Consider the following 23,011-nt stretch of genomic DNA (forward strand, 5'->3'; position numbering starts at 1 on the left):
TAACTTTCTTAAATTAGCTGTCCAAAAGCCAAAGATCATTATGGTTTTTGTGAATAAAGAAGATTCGCTTTTGAGGAGCACGAAACATTTTTTTTTTGGCATTTTTGATTGAAAATGAATTACAGGATTAACGATCATGATTGCTGCTGATTTATCTTCTGTCACTCAGCTAATTGATTCATCTTCAGTGCACTGGCTGTTGGCCTTGTAAATAATGAAGCTGCCATGTAACAGATCTTTGCCGATAAGGCCCCCAGCAGCTTAATCTTCCCACAATGACCGGACCACTGATTACTAAGCAAGTTTGTGCTGTGGGTGAACTGTCTGTGGGTCCATGACTTTGTTCAAACAATCAATTATTTAAATTTTATTTGTATATTCACAAATCTCAATTTGCCTCAAGGGGCTTAACAAGGATTTCCCCTTCTGCCCTTAACTAGGGTGAAGAAAACTACCAACGATAATCCTTTTAAAAATGGGAAAAACAAAAACTTAAAAATCTCGAGAGTCGCAAGTGATGGACCCCTAATAGTGATAGTAGCATATGTGAGTATAAGCATATTGTATAAGTAAGCATTAGAGTTGGAAAAAGAACCCATCAGCTGCCATCACGATCCACAAAATACAATGTGGCCGCAGCATGATTGATAAGTACATAAAAACACATGCATAGCTCTCTAATCTGGCACCATAATCAGATCACAATTTCAGTTGATCAAATATTTTTAGACAAATAGCTGCAAAATCAATAACATTTGCTAACATGCTAAACTGATGAACATGGTAAAGGTTAAAGCTCACGTTGTTTCCTATACTATCTTTACCAATGCTACTCTGCACACGTGATAATCCTCCAAACAGGAGACAGGAAGTTTCCTCTGCTTGCAGACATTGCCACATGCACATAAGAGAGGCCTGATAGCAGCCTCTAACAACCCAGTCACTTCCCCTGTTCCATGGCTTCGCAGCGAGGAACAACAAGGTAGCCATTTTAAACACTAGCCCTGATAGTGGGCTACATCTGAAACAGTGTGTGTGTGTGTGTTTGTGAAGGGGGTAGGTTAGGGCTCTTTCTGGATGGTTAGCCTTATCTTCCCTCCCATGCACATTCACAAAGTATGCAACGCCAGATGGCCAGAGAACATAGAGCCACTAATGATACCACATGATCATGTCTTTGCTCTGCTATAAATCAGTATATTAACTACGAACATAAATGCAAAACACAGAGCGTTTGACTGATCCCCCATGTGACGCATAAGCCAGTTCAAAAAGGAGAAGTAACTCTTAAAGGACAATGTTGATTTCGACATTTGACTCAGTGCGAGTCCACAGAAGGGCTCTAATAGGCAGTATCCTTAATTTAAATGTTTATTTGAATTTAATTAGAATGGCTCCTCATGCTTGCATTTACATGCTTGTGTTTTAACTTAATAGAGAGATACGATTATTGCTGAACATGTGGAGAGATTTAATTGCACTGCATATATGACTAAATACCTGCCACAGCCCCAAAACACACACAAGCAGTGGTAAATGAGTCTGTGTGTGTCTCGTAATACATTACTGCTCCCGTGTGGTGACATTAGGTCTGACGGCACTCATTGACATGTACTGGTGTTTCTCCATGCAGCTAGTTTTGCTTTTATTTGTACCTGTCTCTGTTCTAATGCGATGAGGGTGGGATTTTTGTTTGTGCCACTCACAGAACAGGGAAATTATGTCTTAACTCTGTTCCATTACTCTAACTAATCCACAGAGCAGATATGAATTAACAGATTTCCTTGGAGCTATGTTTTTAATCATTATATGCTCACTAGAATAATTGATGACTCTTTTCATGACCAAGAATGATATACAATATACATTTCATATTATTGTGCGATGTCCATCTGTCATTTTTTTTAGATTAAAACAAAGTTAAAGTTACAGGTGATGGACACTTTGATCACAATACAACTAATATATAGTTGAATAGCTTTATAGAGCCATATCACAAGTTGGCTGAGCATTCGATGACCTCAGCGCAAATAAATTTCCTCGGGACTAGTTTCTGTGTTGATATCGTCAGCCTTGTCAACAGATTGTATATTATTTATTGGTCAGAGCGTAGTTCCAGCTAAAATTTTTCACAACAACAACTGTGAATTATTCAAGCAGCGATTAACTGTAATACGGGGTAGAGTTACTTTCAACTACTTTACATTCAGTTGGTTTGCTTTGTCTAATGCAATACATTGTGATTTGTGAATATAGACTATCCTTCTATCCAAGTATAAAATGCCAGAATTGTAAAGATAAGTCAAGTTCAAATACAAGTACCTCAAAATTGCTCTTATTCAGCAGGCTATTATGACAACAAACATTTCTACAATTGTTTTGCAAGTTAAGGTTAGTAAATGCAGTAAGCTGCAGTCAACCTAAAGGTCATTAAATGTGACAAAATCAGTGGCTGAAACAATTATCACAAAAAGTTAAATACTTTTGTGATGGACAAACCACACACATTCAGTAACATTGTGGTGTCCTTTCTTAATTCCTAATTTGCTTAGTTTGTTTCTCTTTTTACATGCACACACAACACAGATAAATAATGGACACATAGATTTTAGTTTCATACAACAGACTTCATTTATTAAATAACTGGACACAGATTTGGTTTCATACAACATACCTCATGTATTTACATCTTTCTTCTCTTCGATAATTAATCAGGTTTTCTTTGAGTTACTAGTTTCGGGGGGTTGCTGCTTGAGTCATCTGGCCATTCATCAAAAGGAGGTCCAGCTGCAGCAGACAACCTTTAATGGCTTTGAGCATTAATTGGACTCTACCATGTCTTGTGTAATCATGGGGAGGGACCTTGTTTCCTTATTTAGATTTTTAGTTGTTAATCTTTGACTACTGTTTGATATTTATGTTTAATTATTGTTCCTTAGTTAATATGATATGGCCTTATACTGGGGTGGTATGTTGTGGCTGTAGATTGTTTTCGATATTAGTATGTCTAAATCTACCCCCCTTTTGTGTTTTGAGTGGCTTGATCATCCACTATATATTTTCCCCGGTTGAGGGGCAGTTTTTGTGGTGATGTTATCTTGGCTTCACTGGATACCAGAGGCTAGTTGGTTGGTTGACCTTTTGCTGGCCCAGATTTGTGAAGTTGTTCATTAGTGTTTTTGTTAATGAAAACTAAATTAAAACACAATTTTTTTTTTTTTCAAAGAAAACTTTCTGGCTCTCTGGTCAGTGTAAAGCTGACCTGTTCCTCCTTGGTGTGTGGGTTCTCTGTGCTTTATTCTTTATTTAGCCTACTGCTTGTGTTGGATTTCGGAATGTATGTCAGGAGTAGCCATGACTGTGCATATGAGGTGGGAGATCAGTGTCAGTTTCCAACAAGGGCTCTATATTTAGCTGGTGAGGGGACGGGCTGACCTAGTCTGTCTGCAACACGCAAAGACCCACTCCTCTGGACCTCAACTATTTTACCTCCTGGCTCTTCCCTCTGCATTGGTGTGTTTGTAATAATGACGAGTAGGTGAGTTGAACATACTTCATTATATGACACTGCAGTATGCAATTTAATTCCCCTTCTCTATATTCTAATGTGAGTTTTTACTTCGCCGTATCCCTACAGCACCATGACACACGGAGGTGACATGGAGATTGGCTCTGCTGCACGGAAATCTGTCGGCTAAGGCCTAATGAGAAAAAAAGCTTTGTGGTTCGTTGAGTGGTCAGAGGGGACTATGTGTCAGTTGGAGGAGCCAGAGGCCTTACAGGGTCTGGACAGTCCTGATCCCCTGGTGAGAGAAGCATTTCTGATGGCCCATGATTACATCAACTATATTACCACAGGGGGAGCAGATGGGAGCATGGGTCATGCCCCTACTGCCTGCACCTCAGCCTTGCGCCATGCAGGGGACGAGCTCCTCAACCGTTTCCCCATCTTCTTCAGACGCTGGCCTCGTGTTTTCCAGGATGTGACGGAGAAAACCGCCTGCCCTATGCTAATGAGCATCCTTGATGAGAACTTCTTTCTGCCTGTCCCTGTGGGGCGCCGCAGGGACCTGGCCTGGAGCGCTGTGTTGTCAGTGTATGTGCTGGCTGGCCAGATGGCTCTGCATTGCCATGAGAGGGGCATGTTGGGGGTCTTGCCGCAGCTGAAGGACTGTGTGGGCGCTTACGTACAGAGGGTCATCTGCCCTGACATACAAGACAGGGGAGGATGGGTGAGTGCTCACAAGAGAATATAGAGAAGAGGAAGATGATTCTTATAAACCAAAGCAATGTGTCGCTATGTTGAATCCCTCTTACTTTCTGTGTATTGTCTGCCACCTGCTAATAATATGAAAATATTATAATTCTTATATTTAAGTAATTCAATTGATAAATAAAATAAATGTATTACTTTTAATGAATTTAGTAATAATAGTTTTTATTATTATAAAGGTTATGTTATTAGTTCGAATCAAAGTTCTAGTAAAAATATAACTTTCTATTCACAAATTACCACAAACTAAGTGCCACACAATGGCATTACAGCCTTGTTTAATTGATTAATAATCCAACCTTGGAGGTGTACATCAACATCCTTTTCAGACAAAATGCTATTACAAATGTTGACAGTTGTATTGAAACTGTACAAAATACATAGGTTGTTAATTGGTTGTTAGATCACATTTCAAACCAAATGGACTAGCAATTTCTGCAGTTCCTTCACATCGTATCTAAATGATAAGAATGCTTCCCAATGTTTAATGGGGTTCCCTCTGTATTGAACACATCCTACTATCACTTTATATATTGTGGTGAAATCTTTTTTTTTCTGTCTGACAGAGTGGCTTCGTGTCACGCTTTGGGGAGAAGCAGCGCTTGGAGGGTCAGGTGAAGAGTGTGTGCTGCTGGACATTGCTGGCACTGGCCACAAGCATCATCACCTACCTGCTGTGGAAAAGAATGGCTTAACCAGCACTGCCCCCTACTGATCACCATCAGGAAGTGCTACATCACTGTCCTCTGGGAGCGTTGTAGTTTCTTTAAAATGTACAGAAACCTTATTCAGGTAACAAACATATCGTTGTGTAACACAAGTAGTATAAGCCATTCCGACAGTCACATGCCAGCTTATCGTGTTTAGTCAGCAATTTGTTGACTTTGATTATGCATCACCCATCGCCGTTGTCAAAGTCTAGTTATTGAGGTTGGATTTATGGTTTGGGTTTGTTGACTACTTTGGAAATGGCACCCTGCATTTCCAGACTAAAGTTCTGAGAACTACTGAAGTAAAGTTAAGCCTTTAAGAGGCACAGTACACGCTCAAGTAAACATATCTGGGCAATAGTACTTTAACTGCTTCCATCTTTATGTAACCATGCATCTGCCAATCATCTAAACCTGTACATGATAATTAGGTTTGTATTGGAATGCACAGTCATTAAAAACAGACAGGTTTACCATTTGTTGAACTTTTATTAACTCCAACAGCAGACAGAACAACACACGTTACAAGAACGAAACAATTTTTAAGAACAGCAGATTGGAAGACTTTAGGCGAGCTCCTCCTCACCCTCCTCCTCAAACTCTCCCTCCTCCTCAGCAGTTGCGTCTTGGTACTGCTGGTACTCGGACACCAGGTCGTTCATGTTGCTCTCTGCCTCGGTGAACTCCATCTCATCCATACCCTCTCCGGTGTACCAATGGAGGAAAGCCTTGCGCCTGAACATGGCAGTGAACTGCTCAGAGATGCGCTTGAACAGCTCCTGGATGGCTGTGCTGTTGCCAATGAAGGTGGCTGCCATCTTGAGGCCACGGGGAGGAATGTCACAGACTGCAGTCTTCACGTTGTTGGGGATCCATTCTACAAAGTAGCTGCTATTTTTGTTCTGTACGTTCAGCATCTGCTCATCCACTTCCTTCATGGACATGCGGCCACGGAAGATGGCAGCCACGGTCAGATAGCGGCCATGACGTGGGTCGCAGGCAGCCATCATGTTCTTGGCATCGAACATCTGCTGGGTGAGCTCTGGCACAGTGAGCGATCGGTACTGCTGGCTGCCACGGCTTGTGAGGGGAGCAAAGCCTGGCATGAAGAAGTGCAGACGGGGGAATGGCACCATGTTTACAGCCAACTTGCGCAGGTCAGCGTTGAGCTGCCCAGGGAACCTGAGGCAAGTGGTGACGCCGCTCATGGTGGCAGAGACCAGGTGGTTGAGGTCTCCGTAAGAGGGGGTTGTGAGTTTGAGGGTACGGAAACAGATATCGTAGAGGGCCTCATTGTCGATGCAGTAGGTCTCGTCTGTGTTTTCAACAAGCTGGTGGACTGATAGTGTGGCGTTGTAGGGCTCAACAACTGTGTCTGATACTTTTGGGGAGGGCACCACGCTAAAGGTGTTCATAATGCGGTCTGGGTATTCTTCACGGATCTTGCTAATGAGCAGAGTTCCCATACCGGAGCCAGTGCCCCCACCCAGTGAGTGTGTGAGCTGGAAGCCCTGCAAGCAGTCACAGCTCTCTGCCTCCTTTCTCACCACATCCAGGACAGAGTCCACCAGCTCTGCACCTTCCGTGTAATGACCCTTGGCCCAGTTGTTGCCAGCACCACTCTGGCCTGTAAGGGAAGAATTAAAGATTAGGCTTTTTGCAGAACTAACGGTGCATTATAATATCTGAAAATACACATTTAATGAAATCTTACCAAATACAAAGTTGTCTGGCCTAAAGACTTGGCCAAAAGGTCCGGACCTCACGGAGTCCATGGTGCCCGGCTCCAGATCCACCAGCACAGCACGGGGAACATATTTACCACCTGCAAAATACGGACGAGAGAGAAAATGTCATGTCTGACTATACTCTGCAACTTAAGTCATCTAAAATGAAGACTGAAAGAAACTAACCTGAGGCCTCATTGTAATACACGTTTATCCTGTCCAGCTGCAGGTCACTGTCTCCATGGTAGGTTCCAGTTGGGTCAATTCCGTGCTCGTCACTGATGACCTCCCAGAACTAGGAGAAAAATAACTTGTTAACTGAGGAAAGCATAAACGACCAAGTCACGCTCATCCACCTGAATAGATTCGATTTTTCCCGTATTTTTTTTTTTTTTAAGAATTCATATTGATCAAAGTTGTAATTTAACCAACTTAATTTCCCGCCATGCAGCCTTCGGCGCGCGCGCCTTCACCCTCTATTGGCTGAGACTCATGGGTTATGAGTTTCAAATTCTTCGTTACGTCACTAGCCGCCAACTCCGCCCAGAGCGGGCGCAGTTCAGACAGCAGTGCCAGGAGGGCCTGGGTGAGCCGCAGCTGCGCTCTCAGACAAAAGAGCCTTTATTTCTCCTGGTAGCGGTGCAAACGCGTTTTATCAGCACAAAAATCACCCAACGAGCGAAAACGTTACAGACTGAAGGACTCTTTCATTCTTATAAAATAAAACCCTCACTTCCTTTTTCGCATTGCGCTACCGTTGAGTAACGGTTTTAATGAATTAACATATCCTAATTTTATCCCACCGTTATTGTTCAGATGACTATTAAACGGTTACTACAACATCTGATGAATTTACAATGGAAGGACCAAGTGATTTCGAGGAAATTTGAAAAACATGTCAAAATTGAGTTTAAATGGCTTTACTTGGTCCACTTTTCGATAAAATCGGGGTGCTAAAACAGCATCTAAAAGTCACCGAGTGTAGATCTAACGTTTAACCCCCATTGTTCCCTGAGAAGGACACATCGATCTTCCCAGGGTGTGGTTTTCAGGGACCCGTATGGACACAAAGCAGCGGCTCACATACTCAGGAATACAGCACAACCCATTTCAATTGAAATAAAATGACTCAGTTCAGGACTCCAGTGTTAAAAAGGGTTTCACTAACCTTGGCACCAATCTGATTCCCGCACTGTCCGGCCTGGAGATGGACGATTTCCCTCATTTTCGCACTGGTTTGGAGAGTCTTCCACACAGACGACTTTAGCTTCTATATGCAGGGTGTACGGCTCAACCCTCCTCTTTATACTAAAACAGAACCCGCCCTTTTCTGCGCCACTCGAATGCCTATTGGCTGATCCGCGGAAGTATTTCTTACAGACACAAATTTTGACCAATCAAATCTTCAGAGACTCATCTGCCATTGGACCAGACAGTCTGTCAGTCACAGTCATCTCTAACGCGTGACTACTAATCTGTAGACGTAGACCTACTTCTCTCAACATGGCGGAATAGATTCACGATGCTGACATCACACTCCGTGTTCTGCACTTCACTGCCGCTTCGAAGCTGTACACGTAGACAGAGAAAGTTTTTTTTATTCAAGTATTGGATCAAATTGCTGATCACAATCCCAGTCGCCGGCTCGCTAGCCACAGCCGACGTGGCGAACAGGATGCAGCTGTCAGTGAGAGGATTCATCAGCGGAAACTGTCGCAATGACACAGGCCCTGCCTCTGCTCATGCTACAACAGTGATTTCCAGTCATGTGCTGGTTAGGCCTGTAGTCTTCAGACTTTCATCACAGAGCAGCACCGTGGACACGTCAGACCCTGTGCTGCAGTTAGTGCTCAGAGACGAGCTGCTGCTGTAGGTTTACCCTCAGAGGGAGAATCTCACGCATTCCTGGTTCATTCTAGTGATAGAGTATAAATATTACATCCAATGTAAGGCTTAAACTTAATGTGTATAAAAGCTGACATGCTGTACAGAGAATAGAAACGTTTATCCTCATGTTGCTGTTAAATGAGGGCAGATGGTTTTATTCATAGCCGAGACAGTGGCTGTGTTTCAAGCATTTCTTCTTGTTGCCTTTGCCAAGGCCTTGTCTCTAATGATGGACCGCCACTCCTAGGGAGTGGTCGCCATGACGATTAGGCTGGACACAGCTGACTGGTGTGCAGTAGCACAGGGTTTCATAATAGGCTTTCTGTGGAGCCACCAAGCCTTTAGCACAGTATCAGTACATACCATAAATTGTTATGTAGATTAGTTATTGTGCAGAAAAGTAAAGGCTTTCTGGGGATATATGAATAGCAATGGATTCATTCTGTTTCATTAAGTCTAATCGTGTTCTCATAAATTCATATTCTCTGGGCCTGGCAGGAACACCACTGCTACACTTATCATATCACACTGTATGTAGGCCAGGCTCATTCTCTCTGTGCATTGTAATCTAACACACAAAAGTCTCCTCTGTGTGCTCCATGACAGAGGTAGGTCACTGAGAGAATGACTCAGAATATAAGACCAGCTAGCTTGTATTGCAGCCTCTTCCCTTTTTTACTTGTGTCTTGTTGTTTTCCTGAGTGCTTCCTGAAACTGCTGAACACAATATGACAATTTTTCAGACTATACCCACAGCGTTTAGCTCAACCACTGTGTAGTTTGACACATCATTTGAATACATTGTCCTGTGCCCTGAGAAAGAATCATAATGACTTCGGTCATTGTCTGATGTTGCCTCAAGTGTCACTATGAGGATGACAGTTATGGTTCTATATTGTTCATTATTGGATGGATTGACAGTACATTTGCATTCATATTGTCCTTATGATGTATGATCAGTTTATATTCATGCAATGCTTTGCACCAACAACACAATAAATCATAATGTGAACATGGCAAACATTATACCTGCTAAGTATTAGCATTGTCATTACGGGCATGCTAGCATATTAACATTGGCATTTAGATCCAAGCTCCAAGCACTCGTGGAGCAACTTGTATTCATTTTAAATTAAAATAATTAATACGTTTAATGTAGATAAAACAGGTTAATTATTTTAAGATGTTGGTTGTTGATTTTGACATTAGGGTGTAGAGTAATTCTTTTAGGGAAATATTGCCTCATGAACTCAGTATGTGTGAAGTCGTGGTAACAGTCCTGCTAACATAGGACTGGATTCATTTTAATTTCTAACATCCACAGTAAACTCCAGCAGGCCACATGAGTCTGACAGTATATTGCAGGCAGCCTCAGGACACAGTGAAGATTCTCTTTGATCTAAGTAATTTCTGTTTCTCTGAAGTCGGTTGCCTTTGTGTAAAAAAACTATGAATTATTCATTGACATCTTTCTTTGGAAGAAAAGGTGCACTGAGTGGTTTGTGGTGAAAGCCGGAGCAGGTCAAAAAGCTTTTGGTGAACAGGGAGAAGACTTTGCCTTTTGATGCTTTTCAAGAGCACCGTACCACATGACCAGGCACTCGCCTTTTAGTGTGCTCACAGTACAGTAACAAGCAGCATGTGTCTGTGAAGCCCTGTTGAACCAGTGCTGCATCCCATGACTCAGCAGCATGCAGCATTTTGCCTCCAGCAGCCAGATCAATACTACAAAAAGGAAACGGATGCTGCTGGGATAGATGTGCCCTCATCAACCCTGCTCAAAGGATATATGCTCTAACCAGATTTCCTGTTATGCCACTGATGTAATTTCATCATAATTAATGGTAAATGGTTTTGAATTTATATAGCGCTTATCTAGTATTTATGATCACTCAAAGCGCTTTACAGTACAGTTCTACATTCACCCATTCACACACACATTCATACGGTGCATCTATTCGCAGCACTTAGTTATTCTATGGGGGGCCATTCAGGGTTCAGCATTTTGCCCAAGGAAACTTCGGCATGCAGATGGGTCAGACTGGGGATCGTACTGCCGACCCTTCAGCCACAGCCGCCTATCTATTATTCACTTAGGAAAGCTATAATTTACAGTCAAAGAGGGAGAGAATCTGGTAGTGAAGAACAAGGATCCTAGCATATCAATATTTCCACCAAACAGTTTCAGTCATGTTCTCCTTTGGAAGCCAGATGTTGGGCCATGGCATGAAAAACACATGTTCCTGGTTTGATCCTAGATTTTCTCTTCCTATAGAATGGTTCGAACTATTTGATGACTGCACTCATAGGTGTTACTCACTCTGTGGCCAATGACGTATTCTGGAATTTTTTGAACAACCTTCCTCTGACTTTGAATTCTGCCAGTTAGCGACTGGTGCACAGAGACCTACGCTGTCCAATTAGGCCGTTATATCTGTAAGAGCAGGGGAATGTGGTGGCGAGAAGTCCTCAACAACGAAGTGCTGACTATTGTCATGATGTCCATGTTAAGCTGCTTTTTACAGTAATATTGTTTACTCAAGTATCAACTGCTATATAGAAATGAAGAAAGACACTATTCCATAGTTTGGATTTGACTGACTGATTTGATCTGTTCTAAACCTCTCTGTTTGGAGTGGACTGTTTGCTTGTCCTGTGTTAATGCTCTGGTACTACTTCAGAACGATTCGTTGTCATCTGTGAGTCCTCCTCAAACAGTTCCACGGAAATCTGTTACAGAGGGCTGGCTGCCTGTTTATTCAATTTCTGATCATGCTGAATGGAACACATCGCAAAATCACACCAAACTCAGCACTGCACGTCCTCTAGCATTTTTTTTTGAATGGTTCACAATAAGTGCATTCCACATACCGACTGTCTGTGAAATTAATAGTGAGGTGTTTCTGCTTGAATCTTAATCATATTACCCCCCCATGGTTATGGCTCATGCCGCCAGGTTCCGCTGACTTATACAGTGCAGAGGTGGGCTTGTAAGAAGAGGCCATATTGTACAGTAGAATACAGGTTAGGGATAGATAAAAATCAGGTGAGACCTTAGAATAACTATGACACTTGAATTCAACATTCAAACTTAAATTCATTTTGAGGACAATAATGCACCAGCTGGTCCTATGTTCATCTCATGTGCGACTGGTCCTGTTATAGATATTGTGGGGAAAGGGCTGCTAAGGTCGACAGGTGTCAGACAAGAGCAGCTGGGCTCATGTACAGTATGTCTGCTAGGAGAACCACTGAATCACTCTAATATCAGGTTACTGACTTCCCACTGCAGACGCACTCAGCCAGTGTCAAATTCTGCAGCACAACATGGCCCTTTCAGTCTATAGAAACAAATCAGACATGATCAAAGTGTGTAAGGACAATCTGTTTGTTTGACTGCTAGGTACAACCTCAGGTCTCTTTGTGAAAGAGGCTGGAAAGTATAATGGCGGAGCTGGGAAAGGAGCAGTTTTGCAGAGCTGTAAAGTTGAAGGATGAGAGTTTTGGATGTAGGCCACTGATAGCTGACTTTTGAGAAAGCATTTGAATATATGTGAGAGTTGGTTAAGACTGGATTTAATTCGATGTTTTTCTGTATTTGAAAAACTATATATTCTTTAGGGTAAAATATTGTTGGTACTGATTTCCTTTTTTTATTTAAATAAATGAATCAGAAGCTCAGCCATGATGCAGCATATGTAGCTTAGCACAGCGCAGAAAAGTCTCTGCTATGTCCGAAAATCAGCCCTCTGGTAATTTACGACTCCCAATATAATGGAAAGTATTTTTTTACTCAAGAATATGTTAAAGCCACCAGTTAGAACTATTTTGCTTCTGAGAAGACACGTGTTCACATGGCCCTCGGGTTTGAGTAGCACAATACACATGAGCTTCAGCCTGTGGAGAGGAAGCCAGAAGTAAAGAAAGCCCTGTTCAACTGTAAAAAAAAATCACATTACAACTGTTAAGAAAACATGATGCTTTACCTTTTGAAATCTACCGGACCTGAATGTTATGAAACCACCATGAAACCCTTCTTCCTCTGAGTTGTTTCCAAGCACATGGCCTCCTAAGGTGAGATAAAGCAGAATGGTTTCCTATATCCTGCTCAACTGTGGCTGATGTAATCATAGAAAGACACAGTCCCTGATTTGACCATTTTACACTGTGTGCCCTAGTGCTGGTTTAGACTGCTGGTCCTTCATGGCCTTAGGCTCTTACTTTCACTTATACTGTGTGTTTTGGTGCAGTTTAACACCAGGTCCTTATAAACATTGTATGGAATGTTACCAGCAGTGTATGTATACGTTATGTAACAGTTATACTGTCTCCTTATGTCAAAGCTGTGAATAAGATGGAGGATTTATATGAGGCCTAATATTCAGTTTGAAAGTCCATAAAAATGCTCTGTCAGAAATTGAAATTTGGACTGGTTGAAGAGGTACAATGCCTTCATAAGTATTGCCTGTGTCACGCAACTAAGCGTATTTAGTCTTTGTGTTTCTTTTTGTTCAGTGTCAGTTTGTTTCATCAGTTCCATGTCAGTCTGCCAGAGTTTGTGATGATTCCTCATCCTTGTTACGAAGCAAACAAATTGTTTACTGTGCCTTTGTCTGTGTAGCATCTACTTTTGGGTCAAACGATTGAGTATCAGGGTCTTGTTGAAATTCCTATGTCTTCACCAAAAATGGTATTTTGTCAAAGTTTGTGTGGTTCTTTCTTCAGAGTAGACTTAGTTTCTTTCAAAAAAAATTCAGGGAACTGACACTTATGATAATGTGGTACTGATGAACCAAAATATGAAGTATTATGCGAATATGATGCTACATATTCCTAATTTAAAAGTAAACTGCTCTGCTGACATTTTCCAGTTAAAATTGTACAACTGTATTCTCGAGTTCTCAATTTTTTGTCGAGACTAGGGCAAGGGGTCCTAACATGTTTCAAATGTTACACAACCATTCAATCTAAAAAACCTAAACCCTTTCCTCAACCTCCCTGATTCTGCTTCAATATTTATTTGAATTTTTTTTACTATCCTCAGAAGACGAGAGCCTTCCATTGGAACAACTGGAAATGTAGATGCAATCTAGCTGCATTAACACTAGTCAGACCACATTAGCCAAATACATATACAAAGTCTTGCCTTTTAATAAAACAGAGAGACCTGTATCCATTGCTTTCCCCCTATATCCTTAAGTATGTGTGCCTTTAAGAGACACACAGGAGTGCCTGTATGGCAGCTCTCCAGAGATTAGAGTGAAGAAGTACATTTGAGGCTAATAAAGCCAGATAGTCACCAACGGGCTATGCACAGTCACATCCTTACAGAGCACAAAGAATGATGGTCAGTGTGGTGCAGGGGAAATCCAGGATGCACCAGCCCACCCTGCTACAACAGAATATCATGTTACATAAAAACACCTGCACTGTTGTAATATAAGGGCCAACTTGATGCCCCGCGGGAGGTTCTAGTCTCAAATGTACCATCAGTCTGCATCTCTCGACTTGATTGGGTATATACTAACTGGGGTGGCTGTGGCTGAGGGGGTAGACTGGTCGTCCTCCAATCCAGAAGGTTGGCAGTTCAATCCTTAGTCTTGCCCATCTGCAAGCCAGAGTGTCCTTGCGCAGTATACTGAACCCCTAAATGGCCCCACATAGATGTTGAATTCACTTATTGCAAATTGCTTTGGATAAAAGAGTCTGTCAAATGACTTGTAATTAATACTGAGAGTATTAACATCTGTTTTAGAGATCAGTTTAAGTTTGCTACAGGTAGCATTACGTTAACTTTAAACCATATTGGTTTAAAGTTTAGATTTATTGTCCCTCACTGAGACGTGGCTGCATCCTGATGATTATGTCAGTCTAAATGAATCTACTCCCCCCAGTCATATCAATTCACAGGTTCCTAGAGAAATTGCTGCTATTTTTAACTCCAGTCTATCAATTAATCCTAAACCTAAACTCAGCTACAAGTCATTTGAATGTCTGGTTCTTAGTCTTCCACGCCAATCCAGGAACCACCAACAGCCAATCATATTTGCTGTAGTTTACCGTGCTCCCAGGGCTTATACTGAATTTTTAAAGGAATTCCCTGAGTTTTTATCAAACTTAGTCCTAAAGACCGATAAAATTATTATTGTTGGTGACTTTAATATTCATGTTGATAATAATAAAGATTGCCTTAGCGTAGCATTTATTTCAATACTAGACTCTATTGGTTTCAGAGACTCTGTCAGTGTGTGCACAAACCTACTCATTGTGGTAACCACACACTTGACCTTGTATTATCGTACGGTGTCGCAATTGAACATTTAACAGTACTTCCAAGCAATCCAGTTCTATCAGACCATAATTTAATAACCTTTGATTTTTCAATAACTGAATATATGCCATTAAAAAAAATTAATTTTCTAGATGTCTACCTGATAGTGCTGTAGCTAAATTTTAGGAAATAATCCCAATTACATTTAAACCCGTATTAGCAGTATATATAAACAACAAATTCTTTAATACCCTGAGCTCCATTGAGATCGACCACCTCGTCGATAGCTCTGCAGACTCATTACAATTAACATTAGACTCAATAGCGCCTCTAAAAAAGAAAAATGTCAAACATAGTAAATTAGCTCCATGGTATAATTCCCAGACAAATGAGTTAAAACAATTATCAAGAAAACTAGAAAAGAAGTGGCGCTCCAGCAACAATGTTGAAAATCTAATAGACTGGAAGAATAGTGTTAAAGAATATAAAAAGGCTCTCCACAAAGCAAGAGCCGCCTACTATTAAAACTAATAGAAGAGAATAAAACAACCCCAGGTTTCTCTTCAGCACTGTAGCCAGGCTGACAGAGAGTCACACCTCCACCGAACCCAGTATTCCTCGATCCCTAAATAGCAATATCTTTATGACCTTCCTACCAAATTACTTAAAGAAATTCTGCCCCTAATTGATAGTTCGTTACTCAACATTATCAATCTGTCATTATCATCAGGTTATGTACCACAGTCTTTTAAAATAGCTGTCATCAAACCCCTACTCAAAAAACCCACCCTAGACCCAGAGGTTTTAGCCAATTACAGGCCAATATCTAATCTCCCCTTCATTTCTAAAATCTTAGAAAAAGTGGTAGCCAATCAGTTGTGTGAGTTTCTCCAGGAAAATAATATATATGAAGACTTTCAATCGGGGTTTAGAGCCAATCACAGTACAGAGACAGCCTTGGCAAAAGTCACTAATGACCTTTTAATAGCCTCAGATCAGGGACTTGTGTCTGTCCTCGTTCTGTTAGATCTCAGTGCAGCATTCAACACAATTGACCATCAAATTTTATTACAAAGACTGAAACAGTTAATTAACATTAATGGAACCGCCCTTAACTGGTTTAAATCGTATTTTTCTGATCGCTCCCAATTTGTGCAAATTAATGATGAGTCATCTGTGCGCACCAAAGTTAATCATGGTGTTCCACAGGGCTCTGTGCTCGGCCCAATTTTATTCTCATTATATATGCTTCCACTAGGAAACATTATCAGGACACACTTGGTAAATTTCCACTGCTATGCGGATGACACCCAGTTATATTTGTCAATAAAACCTGAACAAAGTAATCAATTAACTAAACTTCGAACATGTCTCAAGGACATAAAAAACTGGATGACCCGCAATTTTCTCTTATTAAACTCAGACAAAACAGAGGTTATAATACTTGGCCCCAAACACCTTAGAGATGCATTATCTAATGATATAGCTGCGCTAGACGACATTGCCCTTGCTTCCAATGAAACAGTCAGGAACTTGGGAGTGATCTTCGATCCTGATTTATCCTTTAATAGTCACTTAAAACAAATTTCTAGGAGCGCTTTTTTCCACTTGCGTAATATTTCAAAAATTAGACATGTCCTTTCACAAAAAGATGCAGAAAAACTAGTCCACGCCTTTGTTACATCGAGACTGGACTATTGTAATTCATTATTATCAGGCTCCAGCAGGAAGTCGTTAAAGACTCTACAGCTTGTCCAAAATGCCGCAGCACGTGTCCTGACAAGAACAAAGAGAAGAGAGCACATTTCTCCAATATTAGCACCGCTACACTGGCTTCCACTTAAATCTAGAATAGAATTTAAAATTCTCCTCCTCACCTTCAAGGCCCTTAATAATATAGCGCCTTTATACCTTAAAGAGATGTTAATACCTTATAAACCCACTAGAGCACTCCGCTCCCAGAATTCAAGCCTACTTGTCGTCCCTAAATTCTCTAAAAGTAGAGTAGGAGCCAGAGCTTTTAGCCATCAAGCCCCTCGGCTGTGGAATAATCTACCACTTTCAGTTCGGGAGGCAGTCACCATCTGTTCGTTTAAAAGTAGGCTCAAAACCTTCCTTTTTGATAAAGCTTATAGTTAGAGCTAATTAGTGCGCCAGAACGTTACTTGTTCTATTTTATGACACATGACACACGGAGCTTCTCTTTCCAGCTTCTCCTTCCTCTTCTCCATCCCTACCCCCCTTCCCCGGAATCCCTTTGCTTTATCACCCGCAGATCCAGGGCCTCTGTGGCCGTACCATGGATTGCGGTTTGTGGATCGCGCACCGGGGGTCGCGGTGTTTGATCCAGTGTGGCGGATTCTGAGTCATGTGGGCTGATCGTGGTGCTGGTGGCGGACCCTGTGTCGCGTTGGCATTGGGCACGGGCGGTGGACCAGGACCGCGGTGGTGGCTTTGTGATGGGTCCTCCTGGTGGGCGGCGGTGGACGGTGACTGAGGACTGGAGTGGCGTCTGGTCTGGATGGTGGATCGAGGTCTAGATGGTTGCTGAGCATGGACTGTGCTTCATCAATGCTGCTAGAGACTTTGATTATTGATGATGTTCTCCTGCACGTGGCATCTATTGCACTTCTGTCCGTCCTGGGAGAGGGATCCCTCACATGTGGCTCTCTCTGAGGTTTCTACATATTGTTACCCTGTTAAAAGGGTTTTTGTCACACCCTGTTAAAGCCCTATGAGATGAATTGTAATTTGTGAATATGGGCTATACAAATAAAATTTGATTGATTGATTGATATTGTATTCCTCACTAAAATGTCATCAGCTAAAAGACTGGTTGCCTTCAATGGCTTTAGGCCAGCAGTGCAGATTTCCTGGCAGCTTCAGGCTTGCATCATGACAAGATGCCAGCAAAGGGAGGGGATCGCAAAACTACAGGGCTCATGGGAAATGTAGTTTCCCTGAGACAGTAAATGTGCTCACCGTTTGAGTCACTGGCAGCAGATGAAAAAGTTGAGATCAAGGAACGATGTAAAGGAGAGTCTTGTCAAATTCATTTAATGTGTATTGTCCAAAAGAGTTTCACACATCTTGAGTTATCGATGATGTTCAAAATAAAAACAATGGAATTGTTGATTCAAGACTTTCTAAGGGCCTTTATGGACCTGGAGCCTGTGTTTGGTAGGATACTTCTGGTCTTCTATGGAAACATGGTGGACTCAGTAGAAGATGACCTGCCCTTTATGAAGACATTGTTATCAGTTATTTGGAGTCGAAACAGATACATTCTTAAATAGCATTCATATGTGGGCTTCTTCAGACAAAGATGCGTTACATCTGACCTTCTTGTGGTCTGGACAAAACGGATGTGGGCCTAAAGTGGCCCACTTGTAAAATAACAAATGTCTCCCAAATATCAAAAAAACAAATGGAGCTTTTTTTCTGTGCTCTTGGCAAGGGTTAGTCTGGATGTGAACCTAAAATGGCTGTGTGGTGAAGAGTGAATTTGGCCCAAATAGTACAATTTCATGCCATCTTCGGCTCCTTTGGCTCACACAGGTATTGCTATGGCTAACTTGTGGCCCAGATCTGGCAGGTCATTTGAGCCAAAACAAATTTTTAATGTGGGTTAGAACCTTGTCTGTGAGCACCGACAGCCACAGGGGGCGCTGTATGTCAGCCATTAACTTGGTTGATGAAATCCAGCAGGTCACGTCTTTTGCTCCGATCAGGCCGTCCCACTCCCCGGATGTGGACAGACACAGAGTAAATGCATTTATGTCCCTATTCTTACTGATTATACATCAGCTGAAACAGAATAAATAAGACTATGGTGGGTGTAGTCTACTACTTGTATGTGAACATTATGTTACTCTGAAACACTGAGATTCGTCATACTATAATATTACATAAAACATTTATTCTGAAACGTCTGTGGCTGGTTTTGTGTCTCTTAGCTTCAATTTATGAAACCTTATGAAAATAGTTCTATGGGAACTGTAGTCACTATCTACAAATATGAAGCAAAGATCTTTGTCTGATTTGCAGAATTTTGTGAAAGCTTCTAATTCCTGCTTGTTTAATTTTCCAACCTGAACACGATTGGTTATATTATGCTTCCACCTGGTGGTACATTTTGGAACTTCACACTGTCGGTAAATTAGATCTATCTGGAGAAGGCCTGATTTTATTGTGTTTACTTTATAGGTATTAAATGACTCAGAAATCATTGCTGACTGAAATTCTCTGTAATAGCGTAGAAATTAAAGCTAAAAGCATTCTCAACCAAACATTTTTTATAAAACAAGCTTTAATTTTTCATTGAAAACATGGAATATTAAGAGGCAGCAGGAGGGATGGTCTAGGTCATCTATAGCAGTGTGCAACATTTCCTTTTGCTCTTGTCAGAATCCCCACTGGGGGGGCTGTCTGTTCCTTTCTCCACTCCTCCACTACCTGTAAAAGTAATTTGTTAAACTGAAAGCCAAATCACCAAAAACATACAACTGTTGCTGCTGCTGCAGGAAAAAACATAGGAACAAGTTAAACCTGCTAGATTACCCACAAGTGGCTGCATGAGAAGAAATCTGTCCTTGTGTACCTAAGATACTGTGAGCAGGAGATAATCCTCTAAAAGTTGTTGCATCAAGCACATTCAAAAAAGGCTTTCTTTATCAGTTCATCACACATAAAGAAGATTTGGATCCAACATAACTGGTTTGTTATGATGTACAATGAGTTTCTGCTCACTGAAAAAGAACCACAACTACGATTTCACGATCCTTTTACAAATCCAGTGCTGCAGCATTCCTCTGTGTGTTTTTCAAACCAAAACAGGTCATTATGTGTCTGCAGCTTTAAAAAGTGGCAGTTTCAATATACTAAGTTAAAGTGAAAGGACTGAATTTAGAATATATATATATGAGTAAAAGATCATAGGTTTGTGAAGCAAAGGGTGATTAACATTCCAAAAGTAACTAGAAACTGACCCCTTTGCAAATACAGTCAATATATTGCATTAATACTGTCTTTTAATTCTATTATATATCACCCATTAAAACATTAAATAATACATAAATGCTTTTTTTTAGAATTGGGCCATGTGATTTTTATATAAAACTGGAATCTTCAAAGTAAAAATAATTGGCAGAGTGGTCAAATATATGTAGTGTAAGAAAATAACAATATTTAGTGTACAGACAGTAAAACTAAAGTTATGGATTGATTTCCAATAATTTGGTGATTTCTTACCTTTCTCAAGGACGTTTTTCTCGAAGTATCCTGGCATGTTCATGTTGCCAGGTGGAGAATATTGGGCAACCAGATAGACATTGGTACCAACAGAGGCTACACCCACACCCAGTTTAGTGGTGTCTTTCCAAACCACCTGAGTAAAATGCCCTGCGAGAAGAAGCACAGCAGTGAAGTGAGGGCCAATGTGTGGTGATGTGTTTCTAACTTAAATTTCTCAATATTTTATAAAATGGTTACTATTTCAAAAGTAAAGGTCGATATAAATGTTTTGCATTTCTACTGAGTTTAATAGATTATTACAGAAAAAAAAGGTTATTATCTTAAAGGGATCTATATTTCAAATCTGGCCTATGGAGCCCATCGGATGTTATGTGTTTTACCAGTGTTCATGCCAAACCCAGGACTGCTCCAGTTGTAGTCTTTGATCTCACTGTACCACGCATCCACAGCTCCTTTCCCTAAAGAGAAAAGAAAAGCAAAAAATAACACAATATGGACAAACTACAATGATGTGATTGAAAAAAAAATGATAAAAATTCCATTATGACACACATAAGAAGCTGTAAGAGAAAATGACAGTGTAGTGATAAATGCTAAACATAGTGTAACAGCATAGTGAGTCAAGAAGTCCCAGTTACACAACTGACTAAGGAATGTCTTAAAGCTTGTTATTTTCAGCCCCCAGGAGTTGCTGGTTTCACTGCAGTAGGTGAACTGCAGCACCACACCAGATTGTGCTATTAGGTGTATTCATTTAGTTTTTAAATGATCAGTCTAGAATAGTGGCATTCCTTATTTCAAATGTTTCAATTTGAATGTTTATCTCACCTGTCAAGGCCCCGGAGCCCACCATGTGGTAGATGTTCTCTCCATGTTTTGTATCACTGTGTTGGAAGACACCGAGCTCCAGCAAGTGATCGGCCCATTTCTGAGATGAATCATTCATGTCGCTACTGAGGGTCAGTGGCAGTGCACCATGCATCGCCCTGTAGGCATTGTGAGTCTCCAGGAACTCCTTCTGAAAGCTTTCATCTGCAGAAAAGAAAGCACCGTCTTTCAGTGCACAGAAAAAATAAACTTGCTATGAGCAATTACTGTGCCTGGCTGTCCACACACTTGGGTACAGACAGGATTATTCCTGACCTGTGATGACAAAGATCTCGACAGTGATGAAGTTTTTGTTTCTTAATAATTCCGAAGCACTAACCTGCCATTATGTCTGTGGTTGTGAGGGCTGAAGAGAGAACAGAACAAATGAGAACAGAGTTAAAAGAGAAAATCCAATAAATTATACCAAATAATCTGAAGGAACACTCAGCAGGTGCTCAGGCACAATGATCTGATGACTGACACAAATCTACTGTATCTTTCACAAACTAATCTCTTGCACTCACCTGAGTCAGGCTGTGTTCCTAAGATCTGAGGGAATGTCCTGTGTACACACTGCTGTCTGGAAGCCAGTTTTTATAACACAGATCTCACCGCTCCTTCCTCTTGTCTGTATGGAGGAGGGGACAGAACCCCAGCCCTTTCCTGCTGGTACTTCCCTGCAGCCACTTAACCTTTTTCATGACTCACAGCGCACAGTGTGGCTGTTGCTGAATAGCCCACATTGTCTACACGCCTGCACCACTCTTGATTGATGCAGAGTGGGTGTCTCTCTAAAGGCCGAATTTACGCAGGCACGCAAGCACGCAAGACACGCAATGTGCCTCTTGCGTGCTTGTGTACCCCCTCTTGCGACTTGGGTGCGTTCGCCTGAAATTTTAGCCTGAAATTCTGGTGGGGCTATTTTGTATGACGTCATGTCACCCTCACAAAAAAAGAGGTAGCTGATTATTATAAGCAGTAGGCCTATATAGACCAGTAAGATATTCTATGGGTTGCATTTTGAGTGCCAGCAGGGAGCAGAAATCCTATTTCATATATACTACCGTTCAAAAGTTTGGGGTCACCCAGGCAATTTCGTGTTTTCCATGAAAAGTCACACTTTTATTTATCAAATGAGTTTTTCAAAATGAATAGAAAATATAGTCAAGACATTGACAAGGTTAGAAATAATAATTTTTATCTGAAATATTAATTCTGTTCTTCAAACTTTGCGTTTGTAAAAGAATGCCCCATTTGCAGCAATCACAGCATTGCAGACCTTTGGCATTCAAGCTGTTAATTTGTTGAGGTAATCTGTAGAAATTTCCCCCAACGCTTCCTAAAGCACCACCCACAAGTTGGATTGGCTTGATGGGCACTTCTTGCGAACCATACGGTCAAGCTGCTCCCACAACAGCTCAGGGGGGTTGAGATCTGGTGACTGGCCACTCCATTACAGACAGCATACCAGCCTGCTCCTTCCCTAAATAGTTCTTGCATAATGTGGAGGTGTGCTCTGGGTCATTGTCCTGTTGTAGGAGGAAATTGGCTGCAATCAAGCGCTGTCCACAGGGAATGGCATGGCTTTGCAAAATGGAGTGATAGCCTTCCTTATTTAAAAAACTGTTTACCTTGTACAAATCTCCCACTCTACCAGCACCAAAGCAGCCCTAGACCTCCACCATGCTTGACAGATGGCGTCAGGTACTCTTCAAGCATTTTTTCACCTGTTCTGCATCTCACAAATGTTCTTCTGTTTGGTTCAAACACCTCAACTTTGATCCGTCTGTCCATAACATTTTTTTCCAATCTTCCTCTGTCCAATGTCTGTGTTCTTTGCCCATATCAATCTTTTCTTTTTATTGGCCAGTCTCAGATATGGCTTTTTCTTTGCCACTCTACCTAGAAGGCCAGCATACCAGAGTCGCATCTTCACTGTAGACGTTTACACTGGCTTTTTGCGGGTACAATTTAAAGAAGCTGCCAGTTGAGGACCTGTGAGGCGTCAATTTCTCAAACT

General features: G+C 41.3%; 3 protein-coding genes across 4 annotated transcripts; 1 reads left to right on the forward strand and 2 right to left on the reverse strand.

Annotated features, from left to right (window-relative positions):
- Positions 1-3,080: 3,080 nt before the first annotated feature.
- bcl2l16 (BCL2 like 16) lies at positions 3,081-5,430 on the forward strand. Of its 2 annotated transcripts, none has more exons than XM_062384893.1 (3): positions 3,081-3,534; positions 3,638-4,232; positions 4,840-5,430. In XM_062384893.1, the coding sequence occupies exons 2-3, from the start codon at positions 3,705-3,707 to the stop codon at positions 4,966-4,968; spliced, it is 657 nt and encodes a 218-aa protein (XP_062240877.1). In that variant the 5' UTR covers positions 3,081-3,534; positions 3,638-3,704; the 3' UTR covers positions 4,969-5,430. The 2 variants fall into 2 exon arrangements, with proteins under 2 accessions (XP_062240877.1, XP_062240876.1); XM_062384892.1 differs by having other exon boundaries at positions 3,082-3,538; positions 4,840-5,429.
- A 22-nt stretch (positions 5,431-5,452) lies between these two features.
- tubb2b (tubulin, beta 2b) lies at positions 5,453-8,340 on the reverse strand. Its single transcript, XM_062384890.1, has 4 exons — positions 7,879-8,340; positions 6,897-7,005; positions 6,698-6,808; positions 5,453-6,610 (listed from the first exon to the last, which is right to left on the reverse strand). The coding sequence occupies exons 1-4, from the start codon at positions 7,933-7,935 to the stop codon at positions 5,550-5,552; spliced, it is 1,338 nt and encodes a 445-aa protein (XP_062240874.1). The 5' UTR covers positions 7,936-8,340; the 3' UTR covers positions 5,453-5,549.
- Positions 8,341-19,198: 10,858 nt separating this feature from the next.
- On the reverse strand, positions 19,199-21,928 carry LOC133934271 (Golgi-associated plant pathogenesis-related protein 1-like). Its single transcript, XM_062381158.1, has 6 exons — positions 21,853-21,928; positions 21,329-21,355; positions 20,950-21,153; positions 20,502-20,579; positions 20,119-20,268; positions 19,199-19,323 (listed from the first exon to the last, which is right to left on the reverse strand). The coding sequence occupies exons 1-6, from the start codon at positions 21,926-21,928 to the stop codon at positions 19,238-19,240; spliced, it is 621 nt and encodes a 206-aa protein (XP_062237142.1). The 3' UTR covers positions 19,199-19,237.
- Positions 21,929-23,011: the final 1,083 nt, after the last annotated feature.

This window comes from Platichthys flesus, chromosome 3 (assembly GCF_949316205.1).
Source record: "Platichthys flesus chromosome 3, fPlaFle2.1, whole genome shotgun sequence".
Classification (NCBI taxonomy): domain Eukaryota; kingdom Metazoa; phylum Chordata; class Actinopteri; order Pleuronectiformes; family Pleuronectidae; genus Platichthys; species Platichthys flesus.